Source organism: Ursus americanus, chromosome 3 (assembly GCF_024610735.1).
Source record: "Ursus americanus isolate L20-20 chromosome 3, mUrsAme1.1.p, whole genome shotgun sequence".
In the NCBI taxonomy this organism is placed as follows: Eukaryota; Metazoa; Chordata; class Mammalia; order Carnivora; family Ursidae; genus Ursus; species Ursus americanus.
Window position 1 is genome coordinate 49,676,874 of NC_142129.1, and position 19,609 is coordinate 49,696,482.

At 39.7% G+C, this 19,609-nt stretch overlaps 1 protein-coding gene across 1 annotated transcript in view; it reads left to right on the plus strand.

Annotated features, from left to right (window-relative positions):
* GSDME (gasdermin E) overlaps positions 1–19,609 on the plus strand; it is a 76,483-nt gene that overhangs the window by 55,532 nt on the left and 1,342 nt on the right. Inside the window, exons 9-10 of the mRNA XM_045793020.2 lie at positions 9,249–9,322; positions 12,025–12,274. Coding sequence (XP_045648976.1) covers positions 9,249–9,322; positions 12,025–12,255 — 305 coding nt within the window. The 3' untranslated portion in view covers positions 12,256–12,274. The remainder of the gene's footprint in view (positions 1–9,248; positions 9,323–12,024; positions 12,275–19,609) is intronic.

The window sequence follows — 19,609 nt, forward strand, 5'->3', positions numbered from 1 at the left end:
AAGATTAATTGACCATATAATTGTGGTCTTATTTTTGGGTCTTCTCTTTTGGTCCAATGATCTATGTGTCTTTGTGCCAGGATCATCCTGTTTTGATTACTACAGCTTTATAATATAACTTAATATCCAGAATTGTGATGCCTCCAGCTTTGCTTTTGTTTTTCAGTACTGTCTTGGCTATTTGGAGTCTTTTGTGGTTCCATACACATTATAGGATTGTTTGTTCTAGTTCTGTAAAAAGTGCTGTTGGAATTTTGACGGAGATTGCATTAAATATGTGGAATTGCTTTGGGTTGTATAGATAAATTAATATTTGTTTTTCCAATGCATGAGCACAGAATCAGTCCATTTCTTTATATTGTCCTCAATTTTTCTCATCAATGTTTTATAGTTTTCAGAGTACAATCTTTTACCTTTTGGCTTAGGTTTATTCCTAGGTATCTTATTATTTTTGGTGCAACAGTAAATGGGATTGTTTTCTTAATTTCTCTTTCTGCTGCTTCATCATTGGTATATAGAAATGCAACAGATTTTTGTGGATTTTGTATCATGCCACTTTACTGAATTTGTTTATCCATTCTAGCAGTTTTTTTGATGGGAGTCTTTCGGGTTTTCTATATATAGTATGTTGTCTGCAAGGAGTGAAAGTTTGCCTTCTTCCTTGCTGATTTGAATGCCTTTATTTTGTTGTAGTCTGATTGCTGTGGCTAGGACTTCCAGTACTATGTTGAATAGAAGTGCTGAAAGTGGGGGCGCCTGGGTGGCTCAGTTGTTAAGCGTCTGCCTTTGGCTCAGGGCGTGATCCCGGCGTTCTGGCATTGAGCCCCACATCAGGCTCATCCACTGGGAGCCTGCTCCTTCCTCTCCCACTCCCCCTGCTTGTGTTCCCTCTCTTGCTGGCTGTCTCGCTCTCTGTCAAATAAATAAATAAAGTCTTAAAAAAAAAAAAACAAGTGCTGAAAGTGGACACCATTGTCTTGTTCCTGACTTTAGCGGAAAGGCTCTCAGGGTCCCCACTGAGGATGATGTTAGCTGTGGGTTTTTCATAAATGGCCTTTATTATGTTGCGGTATGTTCCCTTTATGCCTACTTTGTTGAGGGTTTTTTGTCATAAATGGATGTTATACTTTGTCAAGTGCTTTTTTCAGTGTCTGTTGAAATGATCATATGGTTCTTATCCTTTCTCTTATTGATGTGATGTGTCAAGTTGACTGATTTACAAATATTGAACCACCCTTGCAATCCAGGAATAAATTCTTGGTTGTGGGTGAAGGATTTTTTTTTAATGTATTGTTGGATTTGGTTTGCTAGTATTTTGTTGAGGATATTTTGAGGATATTTACATTTATGTTCATCAGAAATCTTGGCCTGTAGTTCTTGTTTTTGGGTTTTTTTTTGTTTGTGGTGTCTTTATCTAATTTTGGTATCAGGGTAATGCTGGTCTCAGAATGAATTTGGAAGTTTCCTTCCTTTCCTATTTTTTTTGGACTAGTTCGTGAAGAATAGGTATTAACTATTTAAATGTTTGGCAGAATTTGCTTGTGAAACCATCTGGTCTTGGAGTTTTGTTGGCAGTTTTTAAATTATTGATTCAGTTTCGTTGCTGGTAATTGGTCTGTTCATATTTTCTATTTCTTCCTGCTTCAGTTTTGGTTAGTTATATGTTTCTAGGAATTTATCTGTTTCTTCTAGGTTGTTCAGTTTGTTGGCATATAGTTTTTCATAATATTCTATTTCTGTGGTGTTTGTTATTTCTAATTTCTCATTTGTGATTTTGTTTATTTGGGTCCTTTCTCTTTTTTCTTCATAAGTCTGAAAATTTATCAATTTTCTTGATTTTTTTTTTTTTCAAAGAACCAGCTCCTGGTTTCATTTAGCTGTTCTATTGTTTTTTTAGTTTCTGTTTCATTTATTTCTGCTCTAATCTTTATTATTTCCTTCCTTCTTCTGGCTTTAGGTTTTGTTTGTTCTTTTTCTAGCTCCTTTAGGTGTAAGATTAGGTTGTTTATTTGACATTTTTGCTCTTGAGATAGGCCTGTATTCCTATATACTTCCCTCTTATGACCACTTTTGCTGCATCAAAGGTTTTAGGGACCATTGTGTTTTCAGTTTCATTTGTTTCCATGTACTTCTTAATTTCTTCTTTCATTTCCTGGCTGACCTATTGATCAGTAGAATGTTATTTAACCTCCTTGTATTTGTGGTCTTTCCAGATTTTTTTCATTGTTGTTGTTGACTTCTAGTTTCATAATGTTGTGGTCAGAAAAGATCCATGGGGTGACTTTGACTTTTTTAAATCTGTTGAGGCTTATTCTGTGGCCTAATACACGATCTGTTCTGGAGAATGTTCAGTGTGCACTTGAACAGAATATACATTCGTTAGGATGGAATGTTCTGAATATATGATAAATCCATCTGGTCTATTGTGTCACTCAAAGCCATTGTTTTCTTGTTGATTTTCTGTTTGGTTGATCTGTCCATTGATGTGAGTGGGGTGTTAAAGTCCCCTATTATTATTGTATTATTATCAATTATTTCCTTTATATTTGTCATTAACCATTTTATGTATTTGAGTGTCCCTACGTTGGGTGCATAAATATTTACAATTGTTATATTTTCTTGTTGGATTGTCTCTTTTATTATTACATAGTGCCCTTCTTTGTCTCTTGTTATAGTTTTTGTTTTAAAGTCTTTTGTCCAACATAAGTATTGCCACTCTGGCTTTCTTCTGACATCCATTTGCATGATAAATGTTTCTCTATCCCCTCAGTTTCAATTGGCAGGTGTTTTTGTGTCCAAAATGACTCTCTTGTAGGCAGAATATAGATGGGTCTTATTTTTCAAATCTATTCTGTCACTTTATATCTTTTGATTGGAGCATTTAGTCCTTTTTTCATTTCAAGATATTAATTTTTTTTTTTTTTGAGAGAGGTGGGGCAGAGAGAGAGAGAATCTTAAGCAGGTTCCATGCCCAGCATGGAGTCTGACTCAGAGCTCAGTCTCAGGACCCTGAGATCATGACCTGAGTCACAATTAAGAATTGGACACATAACTGACTGAGCAACCCAGGTGTACCCCTCATTCCAAAATATTATTGATAGACATATATTTATTGCTGTTTTTTGTTTTGTTTTTTTTACTTGCTGTGTGGTTTCTGAACACTTTCTGTGATCCTTTCTTTTCTTTCTCTCCTTCATGGTTTGCTGGTTTTCATTAGTGATACATTTGGATTTTTAAAAATTCCTTGCATATTCATTAGTGGTTTTTGATTTGTGGTATAACATCTTCTGCATATAGCAGTCTATATTAAATTGATGGTTGTTTATGTTTGAACCCATTCTTTGTTCCTCCTATCCCGGTTTAGGTATATGTTGTCATATTTTACATCCTTTATTTTGTGAGTTCCTTGACTGATTTTGCACAGAAATATTCAATTTTAGTGCTTTTGTGTTTTCTAACTTCATACTATAATTTTTGGTCTTTCCTTTCCACTCAGAGTTCCCTTTAATCTTTCTTGCAGGGTTGGTTTAGTTGTTGTGAGCTCCTTTCATTTTTGTTTGGGAAACTCTGTCTCCTCTTCTGAATAACAGACTTGCTAGATAAGAGTATTCTTGGCTGCCATTTTTCCCATTCAGCACTTCGAATATATCATGGCACTCCTTTCAGGCTTGTAAAGTTTCTGCTGAAAAATCCACTAACAGCTTTATGGGGTTTTCTTTGTATGTAACTGTCTTTCTTTTTTTGCCACTTTTAATATATTTTTATTATCACTGTATTTTTCCATTTTAATTAAAATATGTCTTTGTGTGAATTTGCTTTTGTTGGGGTTTCTCTGTGCCTTCTAGATATGTTTTCTTCCCTGGTTTAGGGAAGTTTCCAGCTACTTTTTTTAATTATATTATGTTAGTCACCATACAGTACATCCCTAGTTTTGATGTAAAGTTCCATGATTCACTATTTGCATATAACACCCAGTGCACCATGCAATACGTGCCCTCCTTAATACCCATCACCAGCCTATCCCATTCCCCCTCTGAAGCCCTCAGTTTGTTTCCCAGAGTCCATAGCCTCTCATGGTTCATTTCCCCTTCTGTTTACCCCCCCTTCTTCTTTCCTTTTTTCTCCTACCAATCTTCCTACTTTTTATGTTCCATAAATCAGTGAAACCATATGATATTTGTCTTTCTCTGCTTGACTTATTTCGCTTAGCATTATCTCCTCCAGTCCTGTCCATGTTGCAGCAAATGTTGAGAAATCGCTCTTTTTGATGGCTGAGTAATATTCCATTGTATATACGGACCACATCTTCTTAATCCAGTCATCTGTTGAAGGGCATCTTGGCTCCTTCCATGATTTAGCTATTGTGGACAATGCTGCTATGAACATTGGAGTGCATATGGCCCTTCTCTTCACTGTGTTCCAGCTACTTCTTCAAATAAATTCTCTGCCCCCTTTTCTGTCTTCTGACTCCTATTATATGAATGTTATTATATTTTGTGGAGTCACTGAGTTCCCTATGTCCTTGTTCTGCATGATTCTTTTTTGTGTGTTTTGATTACTTTCCATTACTTTGTCTTCTAGGTCATTAATTCCTGTGCTTCTAGCCTGCTGTTCATTTCATCAAGCATATTTCTCACTTTGTTTGAGCTCTTTATGTCTACGTTATTCATTATCTCTGTGTTAATAGTCTCACTGATGTCCTCCACTCTTTTTTCAAGTCTAGTGAGTATTCTTAGGATCATTGCTGTAAATTCTTTATTAGGCATGCTACTGTATCTGTTTCACTTACATCTCTGGCCATGGCCTTGTCTTGTTCTTTCATTTTGGACAAATTCCTCTATCTTTTCATTTTGTCTAAGTCTTTCTGTTTCTCTGTGTTAAGAAAGTTAGCTATGTCTCCTGTTCCTGAGGGTAATGGCTTTATGAAGAAGAGGTCCTGTAGTGCCCTGCAGTATTGCGTCCCCTAAGGCCTAGCACTTCTGGGAGTGTCTCCAATGTGTCCTGCCCTCTTTATCCTTCAGATTAGTCATTTGCAGAGGCTCTCTTTGCCTGTTGTGGGCAGTTTTTGGTTTCTGGTCTGTATGTGGCACATTTTACCTAGGTGTGCTTTGGTCTGCATGTAATGAGATTTCGCACTGCTGCCACTGGAACTGAGGCCTCAAAACTTGCAAATCAGGAGATCCAGTGTTGCATGAGTTTGGGGCGGTCTTCTCAGGGAGGGGACCTACTATCCTGGGACTGAGGCAAGCATGAATGGAAAGGGCAGTTCTTCCAGAGCACAGGACTTGGTGTAAATGAGTTAAGAGCAAGTGTTTGCATTGTGCTGGTTCCCACAGATGGCTCCGCTTTTATGCTGATGGGCAGGGGAGGGAAATGGCACCTGCCAGTTCCTATATTCCTGGAAGGGTCTCCCTGTGAACGCTGTCTCTCTGGGACACACCATGAGATGAGCAGAGAACCTCCCCACTATGTGCCCTAGGTGCTCTTTACATTCCTGTTTCCACACTGTATGTTCGCAGGCTGTTTGTGGCTGCTTTTGGAGAGAAGGCAGGCAGTGTCCTCCTCGCTTTCTCAGAGCCAAGTGTGGTGACCTTTAAAACTCCAGGCTTTAAGCGCCACTGGTTGCAGAAGTCACAAAATATGAGCCCAACTGCTTTCCAAGCCAGTTGCTATGGGGATTTGTTTTCCCTGTGTGCTCCCCTGCATGCTAGCCTATCTTTTGCCCTTCTCTGTGACCACAGCTCCCTCCTCACTGCTGTTGCCACAGTCCATTTCTCTCCCAAGCCATTTCTCTGTCCTTCCTGCCTTGATTGCTGTGGCCTTTTCTCTACCTTTACTTGTAGAATTTGTTCTGCCAGTCTTCAGAGAGATTTCTGGAGTATTTAGGATGATATAATAGTGATCTAGTTTTATTTGTGGAATGAGGCAGACCTAGGGTCTTCCTATTTGGCTGCCATCTTCCCCTCCTTCTACAAGTAGGCCTTTTTTTTTTTTTTTTTTTTTTTAAGATTTTATTTATTTGACAGAGCTAGAGACAGCCAGTGAGAGAGGGAAAACAAGCAGGGGGAGTGGGAGAGGAAGAAGCAGGCTCCTAGCGGAGAAGCCTGATGTGGGGCTCGATCCCATAACGCTGGGATCACGCCCTGAGCCAAAGGCAGACACTTAACCGCTGTGCCACCCAGGCGCCCCTACAAGTAGGCTTCTATCACAGAAAAACTGGGGGTAGTAGTCAGCCAAGGACTGTCCATTTGTTACAGACCCATGGGGTCTCAAGCCTGCTAGCCACGAGAGCCAGGTGGTTAAGAGGTATTCTCTGTTTGGCAGCCATAAAAACTAGAGCATCACACTTGTGTAATAGCTCCCCTCCAGGAGAAACTGGTGCCTTGGAGGGTGGCAGAGGAAGGATGCAAAGATGGTAAGCATTGGCCACCATCCTTATAGTGTAGTCCAGCAGGCCCCTTGTTCTTTTGAGAGGTCTGCCCTTCAGATTGCTGCTTTAAGATAACAAGCCTCTTTCACAAGTCTGGATGCCTTTCAAAGGGCTGACTTTGTGCAGGTAAGTCTATGTGTGAGGCCTTTAAGAACCATTTCTCAGTTTGCTATAGCCTTGTGGGTCTCATGAGCGTGAGCCCCATTGGCTTTCAAAGCTAGATATCTGGGGAGTTGGTCCCTCCAGTGCATGTCTTAAAACTGTGGGGTTCAAAGTCTTTATTCCTCGGAGAGAAGTTTTTGAGCTCCCTTCCAACTGTGGATCGCTGTGCCAAGGGTGGGGTTTATGGTGAGAATGTGTCTCAGCCTTTCCTACTTGCTTAGATGTCAGTTTTTTGTTTGCTGGATGTATAGGAGGAGGTGCTCCGGTAGTTGTGGGTTTTTTCTCCTGAGGAAATTGTTCTACACGTAGCTGGAGGTGAGTTCAGGGATCTTCCTACATTGCCACTTTGAACCAGCCTCTTCATGCTTAACTTGTTTAGAACACTTCAATCCAAGCATGTCACCTATCTCTTGAACACTGCCTCAACCACTCAGTGACCTTAAGCATGAACTCCCCTGGTGTCATTTGTAAAACAGAGTCAGAATATGGAAGAATAGTCAAATCATCAATAAATAAAACACAGAAGCTGTTTCTATGTTTTAGGCACTGCTAGGTGTTGAGTTAGGAGAAAATAATCATCTGCATCCACAGGAAATTAAAGTAGTAAAATTAGTTGGTAAGCTCTGTAAAGCAGATGCTGTTATTTCATCCTTGTGTCCCTAGCACCATACTCAAAACAGCAAATGACCATCTGCATAACATGGAACTAAAGTATTTCGAAGAATAAGGGTGGTGGGGGTGGATGATGATTACATGGGACTCAAGCCACCTGAAAAGAAGTGAGGGAATGGAAGCATGGACAGGGGAGATGATGTGCGACAGTGGTTCAGCTAGGACTTTATGTCCTAGGTGACTTTGTCATTGCCCTTCCAGGTCCTGTGATCCTTCCACGAGGGGGCCTGTACTTACCAGCTTCATCTTCCTGATTTGGCAGAAGGGCCTCCTTGATAATTTGTTGACTGTGACCTTCTCTGTGGGCAAATGCACACCCAATATTTAAATGCAATTTTGGGGGGGGGGGGTCTCAAGCAGGATCATTCCCTGGGCCTGTCCCATCCTCCTAGCAGCCTTCCTCTCTTGGGAATAAGCTGTGTTTCATTGTACTCTGCTGGATCACAGCCTCAGTGATGTGCTGTTTATAAATAATACAGGAGGTGGAGGGAGTTCTTAAGTGGCTCCTGGGCCAGATGATGCAGCAGGTGACTCTCTTCTCTCTTTTGCCTCTTCAGTTCAAAGGTTATATCCTGAGGGATTGGGTTCTTTTAGAAACTGCATCTATTTTATCCTGGTTGGTATTTAAAATCCACTTTGAATAACATTGACTTGGATTTCCTTTCCCTGGGACTTGGCAGGAATCTTCTGATGCAGCACTCCACCAACTTCTTCTGTCACTGGTGCCCCGTGTGTTGAGCTGGTGTGGTGGGCTGGGGGGCTCTGCAGTGCCACCCCTTTGTCTGGCCACATTGCATTTTGCTCCCCAAAATGACTAATGGCCTAAGTGGAACCCTTCATAGTTTACCCTGTTCTCTGACATCTGCAAAAACAAAATGATGGTTGGCCAAATGAAGAAACACACTCACAGAGGTATACATCTCAAATACATAGCAGAGTTCAAACGCAGCCTTGTCACCAAATTCTACGTTCTACTTTTTTCTTTCCTGAAAAAATTTAGCCAGCTAGATTCAGCTTAGATGATCCCAGTTTTGTTGGCGACATCCAAAGTATCATAGTCAGGAGCCAGCTGAACATATGCCACCTTCTTTCTATTGGGCGTGATCAGGGTGTTGATCTTGGCCATGTCAGTGTCCTAGAGCTTCTTCACAGTCTGTTCTGGTGCTTGTTGGCCTTGACATCCACAGTGAACACAAGTGTGTTGTCTTCTGTTTTCTTCATGGCTGACTTGGTAGTTAGGGGGAACTTGATGATGGCTGAGTGGTCAAGCTTGTTTCTCCTGGGGTGCACTCCTTGGAGGATATTTGGGCGTTCTTCAGACACACAGTGTCTCGGGCTGTCAAAAAGTAGATGACATGTGGGGGTGCCTGGGTGACTCAGTCTGTTGGGTGTCTGCCTTCACCTTGGGTCATGATCCTGGCATTGAACCCTGCATCAGGCTCCCTGCTTGATGGGGAGTCTGCTCCCTTTCCTCTCCTCCTCCTTGTGCTTCCTCTCTCAAATGAATAAAATCTTAAACAAACCAACCCGTAGGTGACATGTGGATTTTCTTTTTCTTGATGACTGTGGATGCGTTTCAGCACTGCTTTCTTGGCCTTCAGACTTTGCTCTAATTTTGGGAGGGGCAGGGGCTTTCTTCTTTGCGTTCATTGCCATCTCTGAGAAAAGGTAGGTTCTACTTTTCAATATGATTTGCTTTTCCTTGAGTCTGTACAGTTCTTGATTGGCAAATTGAATGTCAAGGACTATCCTCTAGTGAACACAGAGCTGGTTAGCTTATTCCAACATCTATTTTCTAAAAGGCCTTTGCTGCCTGTGTAGCACCATTCACTCATTTATTCAGTAATTACTGAGCATGTCCTCTGCCCAGCTGCTGAGAGAGCACTAAAGTATAAATTAGATACAATTCAGGGGCTGGCCTGTTCCCATGGATTTTTTTTGTTTTTGTGTTTTTTGGACATTGACTGGTTTTTGTCTCTTGCAGAAATGCCAGATAATACAGCGGCTCTGCTGGGTGCTTGCTGTAAACTCCAGATTATCCCTATGCTTCGTCACTTGGTAAGGGGGTTGGGTACCTAACAACTCATAAAACACCTTTAGAGTTTTTCATCTATAACAGCCCTCTGATATAGGTTAAACAGGTTTAACCTGTTTGGGGGAGTATTAACCCCACTTTTTATACACCATCCACATCACACCACACATCCTACCCTACAGGTAGGAAAAGCATTTGTACAAAGAATTTGTTTGCAGGACGAGGACCCAACCTTGTCATTAGATTCCAAATCTCAAGCTTTTCCCATTGGTTGGTTGGAGAGAATTTTGGCCAAGGTTTAGTTGTGATATTGCAGGGAAGGAGCCCGACATCCTGTTACTTGCAGTGGCAGTGCTAGGGCTAGACCAGTTTGATTCAGCTCTGCATCTAATTCACCAAGGAGGTGTTCAAGACGACTGCTTTGTCTCAGATCATTAGCTTTGTGCCCTAAGGAAATTTCATGGCAAGAGCAAGAGTTTGGTAATGACGAGCTTAGCCCTAGAGAGTCAAGATTAAGCTTTTCCTTTTTAAATTACAAACTGGGTCATTAATAGGAGCCATAGAGAGGCTGTCCAGAAGCCACTCAAATGGCGCAGGGTAGCTGAGCATACCTGGCTGGATTATTTTAAGGTCTGGATAGTTACTAAGAGCCCAGACCAATATGCTATGTAGGCTCAAAAAACCAAAGCTCAGACCTCTGCTCTAGGAAGCAGGTATTGAGATTAAGTGCCTGACCAAGATCCTGAAATTTGTTACCCATCTACTGTGGGAACTTGGAACACCATGCTTAAACTTGTGTGCATGGCCAAGACATCTGAACAAGGCATCATTCTAAGGAGTTTAGAACCCACCCAGAGGAATGCTGGGTTCTTACACTTTGACCACTGAAACTGAAAACATGCCAGCATGTATGTTCTGGGGCCAGCTGAGGGTAAAGTCTGGTGGTGTAGTTGGGTTATGGAGACGTAAGTCCCATTACCTAATTGTGTGCAGCGATGAGCATGGCGGTAGCTCTGTTCTCATACCCTAGCTCCCTGCTGAAGTAACTGAATGCTTGGCACTTCCCAGGCTACCCTTAGTAAGATTTACAAAATCCTCAAAATATCGCCAGACCACATTACCTAATTCCCTCTCCAACAAACTCACACTTACTTGTCGTCAGTATTAGATTTGATCTTTGTGCTGCTTCCAAGTTCTGCTTTGTTGGTCTGAGAGTAGCCAGGAGGACACATTTGGAGTTCCAGGATGGCTGGTATTCTACACTGGCACAAAACCACCCACCCCGAGAGTCACCGGTCTGCTTTTTGGGCGCTGCTTAACATAGACAAAGAAAAGATGATTCTTTAATCAATTCCCTGGATAGCTTCACATAATCTGCCCTAGATATTGCAACAACTCTTAACAGTGAGGCTCCTGCCTCCTGAAGGAACTTGGGTGTCGAGTTTCTTACAGAGATTTACTTAGAACAGTGTACAGAAATGTTACCTGCATTCCTGTCTTCTCTCCTCTGGTGGCCAGAGTAACTCTGAGAGCCTTTTAGAAGAATAGCATCAGATAGGATCGTCAGTAGAGACTGTTAATTTTGCCCCACCACCCTTTGGGTGACTGTAATCTTTTATACCTAGAAGTGCCTCTGGGCTGGCAGCTGTTCAGAGGCGGAAACTGGGTGCTGCTCAGCACTTGTCCAGCAGAGCCCGCTGTGGGCAGCCTGCGTCAGTGGAGCTCATTCTTAAATTACTGGGATGTGGTGCCTCTGCAAAGAGCAGGCCTGAACCACTTTGTAAAGCAAAATTGATAGTTTATGGTCTTGGCCAAAGGCTGCTGTTAAGCCTGTGGTAAGACTGTGTGAGTGGTAGTTGTTGAATCTACATGCTGTAGATTTGTAAGGCTTTATTTTGGTAATAGACACACAAGTTATTTTACAGTCAAATGAGTGCTGCCCTTCGGACACTGGGGCAAGCTTTTAGTAAGGTTATCATTGCTCATGACATTTCTGGAAATCTTTAGGATTCCCTTCCAATTCAGTTAAAATTCATGCATACTTTATAGGTTTACTTCATTATTTTTTTTTAAATTTTACTCTACATTAATCTCATCTGGTTTTGAATGCCTGGTAAAAATCCAGTCAACTAAAGATTAAAAAAAAGTGTCACAAATGTTCTGACAACTTGCAAGTAGAGCAGCAGCTGAAATGACCTCTGTGAAGAGCTAGCGTTCATTCAAGACATCGAGGGTCTCTGGTCTCCTAAAAAGCTTAGGTTTTAGAAAACAGACTAACAGTGGCTGGGATATGGGGGTAGAAGGAAGAGTAGGAAAGGCCTTTCTAATGAGGTATTGGGGCGGACAATGAGAGATGAGAAGAAAAGGTTTACATGGGGCTCTGGAGGAAGAGGGTTGCAGGTAGGAATAGCAAGGGCAAAGGTTCTTGAAGCAGGAAGCATAACTAAACTGTGGTACCTATTTAAGAAATTCTAATATCATTAAAAGAAAATTCAAACCATACATACTGTGTGTATGAGACTTTCTCAACTCCTGAAGTTAAGTTAGAATTCAGAGTGGAGAGTCATTCAGAACTCCAGGCAAATTGGAAAGATCAGGTGTAAGGTCCTGGCTTGGGAGAAACAGACCTTGTTACATCTTAAGGGTTTTTCTGCACCATTTGGGGTATTTAAAAAACAATAATTTGATTTTCTGTAAGTGAATTTGCTTAAATGTGTCATTTCAGCTCTGTGCTCTCTCTGATGATGGAGTATCTGATCTTGAAAACCCAAACTTGGCTCCTCTGAAAGATATGGAAAGGTTTATGATCGTGCAGCATTTGTTTGCCTCAGTCGACATGAACCTGGAGAGACTGCAGTCATCCGTGAAAGTTGTCACCCAGAAGGACCCTAACATTTTCCCACTCATTCTTTACATAAGCCTGAATGGACTCTGTGCTTTAGGCACAGCACAATAACATCATATGTGAATTACAGGTACATGTCATCAGCTGAGGCTGGGTATCTTTCAGCATTAAGATCCTACTGAATGTAGCTACCGTTTTTCATAAAAGGCCTGTGCTAATGACCCAGTGTCTAAGTTAGATTCTAGCATCTGAAGAGGGTTGAGAATTCTCAGCTAGTGTACAGACTTTTTTCTGCAGAAAAAAAATGGGTCCATCTATCTTTCTGCTATATAAAAACAGAGGAGTCTGACAGACCCAAAAATTCACTTTAAATTGTGAATGCTATAGGAAGACAATTTATAGAAGTCTGTTTTACGTGTGCTGACAAATGAACTGTAAATGCCATTACAGTACATATATTCTGCTATACAAAATTAGTAGCAGGAAACCTTCCTTAGGGGTCTAGCTATAGACATGCTTTGATGAACATACCAATTCTAGTCTATAACAGTGCTATTTCCCTTGCATTCTTAATACATACTGTAACAAAGGAAAACTGAACTGTGTATATTTAATTGTTTGAAATTCTTCTATAAATAACTTGGACTGTCTCTCTAGTGCCTCTGATTCCATTGCCAGTAACCACTGGGGACCTGAAACCACTTTTCCTTAGCAAAAAGTAGCTAAGAATTTGTCTTACTCTAGGAGCAGGGAGGATAGAAGTAGTAGTTATTGAAACGTGTTACATTTTTTTTTTTTTTACCTCATCTATTTGCTTCATTTCTTGGAATAAACTAATGCTTTCATCACCTCAATTAAAAGGAGACTAAATCTTATGCAAATACTTCTGATACACAAAAAGAGCACGCTGTGTGGCAACAACCTAAAAAGCACCTTAAAACAAACGGGAAAGGAATCTGCCAAAGTGAAAATAGTTGTGCTACAACAGGGGCACTATACATGCCTAAGTTTTATAAACAACAAATTAATTGATGATAACAGATTTTTTAAGAAGAATCTACTTAAACACAGAGTTACACGTGTATCACAATGCAGTGGAAAGCTCCTTTAAAACTGGAGAGTGGTTCCTTTGGGGAGAAGATTGGGGGGGGGGTACCCTTCTATTCTTGTTATAATTTTGTACATCTTAACCTCTAAATTAAAAACCGCCAAACCAAAAAAAGACCCAAAGCAACAAAAACTAAAGATCAGCTTCAGGCAGAAAGAGGCCATCCCAGCACATGCCGAAAGTTTGGGTTACATCAAACAGGCAACTAAGGCATTTGGTCGTTTCCACAATTACCAGCCAGTTAACCTGTTGGATTGTGTTTTAAAAATTTGCAATGGACTACTGGGTCTTTACCCCAAAGATACAGACGTAGTGAAGAGAAGGGCCATATGCACCCCAATGTTCACAGCAGCATTGTCCACAATAGTTAAATCGTGGAAGGAGCCGAGATGCCCTCAACAGATGAAGATGTGGTCCATATATACAATGGAATATTACTCTGGAATATTACTCAGCTATCAGAACGATTTCTCAACATTTGCTGCAACATGGACGGGACTGGAGGAGATAATGCTAAGTGAAATAAGTCAAGCAGAGAAAGACAATTATCATATGATTTCTCTCATCTATGGAATATAAGAACTAGGAAGATCGGTAGGGAAAGAAAGGGGGGTAATCAGAAGGGGGAATGAAGCATGAGAGACTATGGACTCTGAGAAACACTGAGGGCTTCAGAGGGGAGGGGGATGGGGGAATGGGATTGGTGCTGGGTATTAAGGAGGGCACGTATTGCATGGTGCACTGGGTGTTATACGCAACTAATGAATCATCAAACTTTACATCAAAAACCAGAGATGTACTGTATGGTGACTAACATAATAAAAAATTAATTATAAAAAAAAATCTGCAATTGAAAAGGATGTAGCCTTATGCTGCTACAGCATAGGCTGCCCAGGGCTCCAGTTAATGCCACTCCTTAGCCCACCCCACTGTGATGTGGTGGGCAACGTAGGGCTGGGCATGCTTGAGTGGGCCTCCAAAAGGCTCTTCTAAGTAACTGGTATCCTCATCACCACACACGATTATTAACTGTAAATGTACATTGACATTTGTAAACAAGTTCTGGCAGACCAGACACCTAGAAAACAGAAAATTACCCAGAACAACAGAAGTGGAAAGCCACCTTCACTCAGATGTTCCCATGACCAACTGTCTTTCACAAGTGGATACAGGAAGAAACATTTCTATTAGCTAGTGTGCTGTGGCCCTATCAGGGTCCCTCAGGTGTCCATGATTTAATAATGTTACCTTATGTGCCAAGAAGGGACTTGACAGGTATTTTTCAGGTGATAGACTTTGAGAGAGAGATTATCCTGGATTATCTGGGAGGGCCCTTAGAAGGCAGAGGGTCAGTGAGAGACTTGGCCAAAGAAAATGCAGGAAAGATGAGGCATAAGAAGGATTCACTGCTGTTGCTGGCTCTGAGACAGAGGGAGGTCAGTTCAAGAACAGGAGTGCAGTCCATGTGACAGCCAGGAAGGAAGCAGGGACCTCAGTTCTACAACAGCATGGAACTGCAATCTGCCAACAACCTGCAGGAGCCTGGAAGCAGATTCTCTCTCCAGCGGTGAGAGCCAGGGTCTCAATTTCAGTTAGGTGAGACCTGTGTTGGCTTTCCAACCCACAGAACTGAGTTTGTGTTTAAAGCAGCAAAGTTTGTGGTAATTTTTTACTGCAGTGAGAGAAAATGGACAGTATAAGATGCAAGAATGAGCAATCTAAAACCAAATTCTTTGGGAGACATGAGAAGTATACTAGACTAGCAATTTCTAAAGTACAGAGCATGGAATCCCAGAAACTTAGCTTGAGTTGCAAAATACCTTTTCTGGACACCGGCTTCCCACACTCACCCACAGTCATGCCTCCACTTCTTGGCCAGTCTGGTGGGTCCACCTTCCCTTTTCCACTGCAGGCCTCAGGGCTGAGCTGTGCCACAGCAGGTGTCATCTTTCCCACCAGGGCTTTTCCTACTTGGCTAGCTCGTCCTAGCATCTCATGTCATCTAAGCATAGAGAGGCCTTTTCTTGATGCTATATTTTAATCTTCCCTGTCTCTGCCATTTTTTCCTTGAGTACGTCATCTTTGAAAACCACCAAATGGCTTGGGCTGGGATAGAGGAAACAATAGTTAGGGTTTCCTTGTTAAAGAACGGAAGCAGATGAAAAATTTATATATTTATTTTGGTGGGAAAAACTAAATGTTATTACAGGCTTTTTGCAAACATTAGCATTTAAAAGAAATTACCAAAGCTAATCTGATATCCTCTGTATTTTATCATCTCTAAACCTTAGTTCTACCTATAAACGAAATACTACATTTTTGCAATATTAAATATTTATTTTTATATATACAAAAATATTTTACTTGGAATATACAATCTCACATGTTGAACATTTCAATAATTTTTGTTTTGGACAGCATATGGAAATATGTGAAAAGAAAAATTTATAGGGACAGTTTCTGAAAAATCAATACTTATTTGTACTGCAGGAAAATTTTATTTATACAAGGAAAGCAGTAATGTTTCTTTAATACAGGAACTAGTAATACAATTACTTGGAAAGCAATAGCAAATTTTATTTTTTAAACTTTTTCATCAGAAACTTTAGCAGCTTGTTCAGCTTTTATTTTTAGATTGCTAACAAGCATTTGCCCTCCATTAAAAAAAAAAAAATTCTACAACTATTTCAAAGACTAGAGGTTAAAAAGAGCATGCATTTAATGAAGATATACCAAACTGAAGTGGAAAAAAAAACCCAAAGCAAGGTTTTCACATCAAATACTCACCATGGGCTCTAAAATAACTCCACATGCAGACAACTACACTTGTTGCCGAACCCTAGTGCTCATTCTTCACCAAAACCCTAGATCCCACTGCCTTAAAAATCAATGTTACCAGAGAAACAGGAGTCGCAGTTCTTTTTAAAAGAGGACACATGGCCAAAAGGAATATTTATCTTAAATTACAGTTGGAGATGAGCTATTCCTCAAATCTGGTTCTACCTGAAAAGGTGAAGGCATTCCTCGTTTGGACCATGTTTATCAGAACAAGCTTTATGTCTTCAAAGCAATGTTGCTGTACTACCGCTTGCCTCTCCTATTTCAGAGGAAGAGGAAGACCACATATTTTAACTGCTGATGACTTCTGCTTTAACAGTGGTAATTTACAGCTGATGAGTTTTGAATGCTCTGCTTTTTTCCACTTCCTCTAAGCTCCCTGGCCACCATGACTGATATGAGGAAAGACTAACTTCAGCTATGGCCCATCATATTTGTATGTTTCTACCCTCAGCCTGCTGTTGCAGACATGCAACAAAGACTTCTAGTTCCAACTTTTAAAATAAGACCTTCTGGCTTCTGCTCTGTGGAAGCAACAGTACCTATTCAGTGGGACTCAAGACAGGTTTACAAGCACTGAGTCATTTACTCTCCTAAGTACGAAGCAGCATTTATGTTCTTTGTAGATGTGTTCATCCAGTTTGTGCTGGGAATTAGAACACAGTAAAAATTGGTAGGGAAAAAAAAGGGGGAAGGAACTGTCACTTCTGGCTGACTTTGGTGTGTGGAGGAGGCAAGTCAGATTTACCACTGCACTGCCTTATTAGCCAATGGCTGTGAAGCAATTAGAAAGAGAACGCAACTAAGATGTCTTCATGTTGGATTCAAGGTCCACTAATTGCACCTAACAACAGTTCTCCCTATAAAGAACCAGATGCCTTTTAAACTTGATACTACTAAGGGTTAAACAATAGGCCTGCAGTGATAAATTTCAGGCATGAGAACTAAGGTAGGGTAGCTTTAAGGGCCAAAGATCAGAATGTCTTGGATGTCAGAGTACTGGATTGCTTAAATTTTATCTGATTTGCTGTGAGTAACAACAAGAATTGGTTAAAGGTTTGGACTGAAAGTGGGATTCTAAACTAAAATGGACCTCCTGACTAAGGCTACAAGAGAGCAGAACAGACCCTCCTCAGAGCTGTTTTAAAACTGAAGGTAGGATTCTTGAATGGTGTGTACCATTCATTATGCTACCTCTGAAAGATACATCTTAAAAGAACTAAAAGAAAAACAACCTTAATGTAAGTGAATACATATAATAGATAAAGTAGCCTAATAAGAAGGCTTTTCCAGTCTAGCATTTATCACATCAGAGTTACAAATTACTTCTTGTAATTTAAGGTCATGACAAATATTAAGCTAGCCTTATTTAACTTTATTAAAAGCAAAGGGAAATATAAATTTTATCAAAGGTTGCATGGTCAGAATCAGAATTAGGATCTCAGCTAGAAGTACACCATCTCTGTTTTTAAAAAAAGAGATTATTTCAAAGAAAGTAGTGCAATGTACTGCAGAAGTGGTACAAACCATGCTTTAAAATTCTTACCTTAGAAATGAGATATCATTCCTTCACTTTTTAGTGTATTAAAGACTCATTTTTGATTCTGTGCACTAAATCATTCCAGGAACACAAAAAGTAACATAATGAATTATGGAACATATTAAAAAAAGAATAATGAATAAAACTTGAAGCTAACAAAAATGTAATTTAAAAATAATCTTACCTTAAGGAATTACAGAATTATTATCTTCTTCAGATATACAGTGTATACTCAAACAATGATGATGCTGAATTATTCGTTGACTGTATTCTTAAAAGGTTGTGAATATTCACTTGTACTATATACAATCCCATTATTTAAAATGCTGAATTTTGCTCAAGAATTTAAAATACATTACAGATGTTATTACATGAATTCTCACAGCAAATTCATTGGAACAAGAGGAGGGCAGTTACCATAATCTCTAAGCCTGAACCATATCACAAATTCATTTGAAAGTTTAAATAAGTATTTCCCAAGAGGCTGCCATCTAGAACTCTGTCCTTTTTGCTTAAGGAAATTAAATTATAATAATTTCCTGAGCTTAATTTCGTATTTTTCGGAAAGGAGATTAGTAAAACTACAAGCCTTATAAGGTAAAACTAGAGCCTTATAAAACAATGTGTAAAAAGTTTCAGAATGTCTAAGAATTTGGGAGTAAACATTTAAGAACACTATAGTTACATGGGTGAACACATTTAGTTTTATTATTCATGTATTTTGGGAGAATTTTACATATTATACATATGGCTATACATATATATATATGGTGACTCAGACATTAAAAAAATGACCTATATATGTACATAAAAGTTCAGGATTTCTTTTTCCGTATTATAAAGATTCATCACTACAAAATTACTGGCTCCCTAGCCTGTGATTTCTGGAGAATGGAGTGTTGTTTCAGAAGTCATAAAAGTACAATGTTAAGTAGACCACTATTTTGACCAATTTTCAAAGCTTTAATGTTCAATATTTATCAGTTCAAAATAATTGTACCTAACTCCACGGCTATCCATCTTGACAATCAACTCCAATCACCAGATTATGACACTTACTGTTTTGCCTAGCAATAAGTACCAATTTAATGAATTTTTAAAGCAAAGATCATCTTTTATTGTCATTGGGATAGTATGGTCAAAGCAGTATCTGGCCATAATCTATAATGCTACACTATTGTATTTTATTGCTAATTTGCATTATTTTCTAAATTTGTGTTAATAACCAATTTGCTCTTTTAAAGAAAACTTGTCCTGATAAGCTATTATAAGTAAATTTATTATAGTCTAGACTCTAGGGTTCAGGCTACTGGGTTTATGATAGGATTTCTATTTTACAAAGCTATGTTCAGCAATTGTATAGTTAAGAATTGGCAAAAGTAAAAGTCCTGATGTATTGGATATTTGATAATATCCAATATCAAACAAATTAAGACTGCATAATCAAGCTGTGGCTGGAATAAAAGTGAAACTCTATTTGCAGTGCATCACATATATTCCTCTAGTTATAGTGTTACATGACTTATCCAGGAACATCACCTCTACGGGTGTTTGTACATTTGAAAATAATACGTATATAAATATAATATTTAGTTGTATAAACAGTCATGCCCTGAACGCTGAATGTGGACACTTTTCTGTCCACAAAGAATCCTCAGGTGCATTAATGTATTGGCACATGTTTCCCAAAGACGTTTGCACGTGCATGTGTATTTTAACTATTACCAATTGTTTAGCATCACTTTAAACCATTTTCTCTTCAGTAAAGCTAATTATTTTAGATATTTCCCACAAAAGAAGTTCATATGTCATTGATTACAACTATACTCTCACTACCTTGGGCGAATCCTGAGGCCTCCGGGACTCTTTGCTCCAGTAGAGCTCTACCGGGTCCTGCAGACTCAGATGGGACTTCAGTTCAAGTTCAATGACTCTACTGAGATACAGTGAAATTTTCTGAATTTATTCTCTTCAGCTCT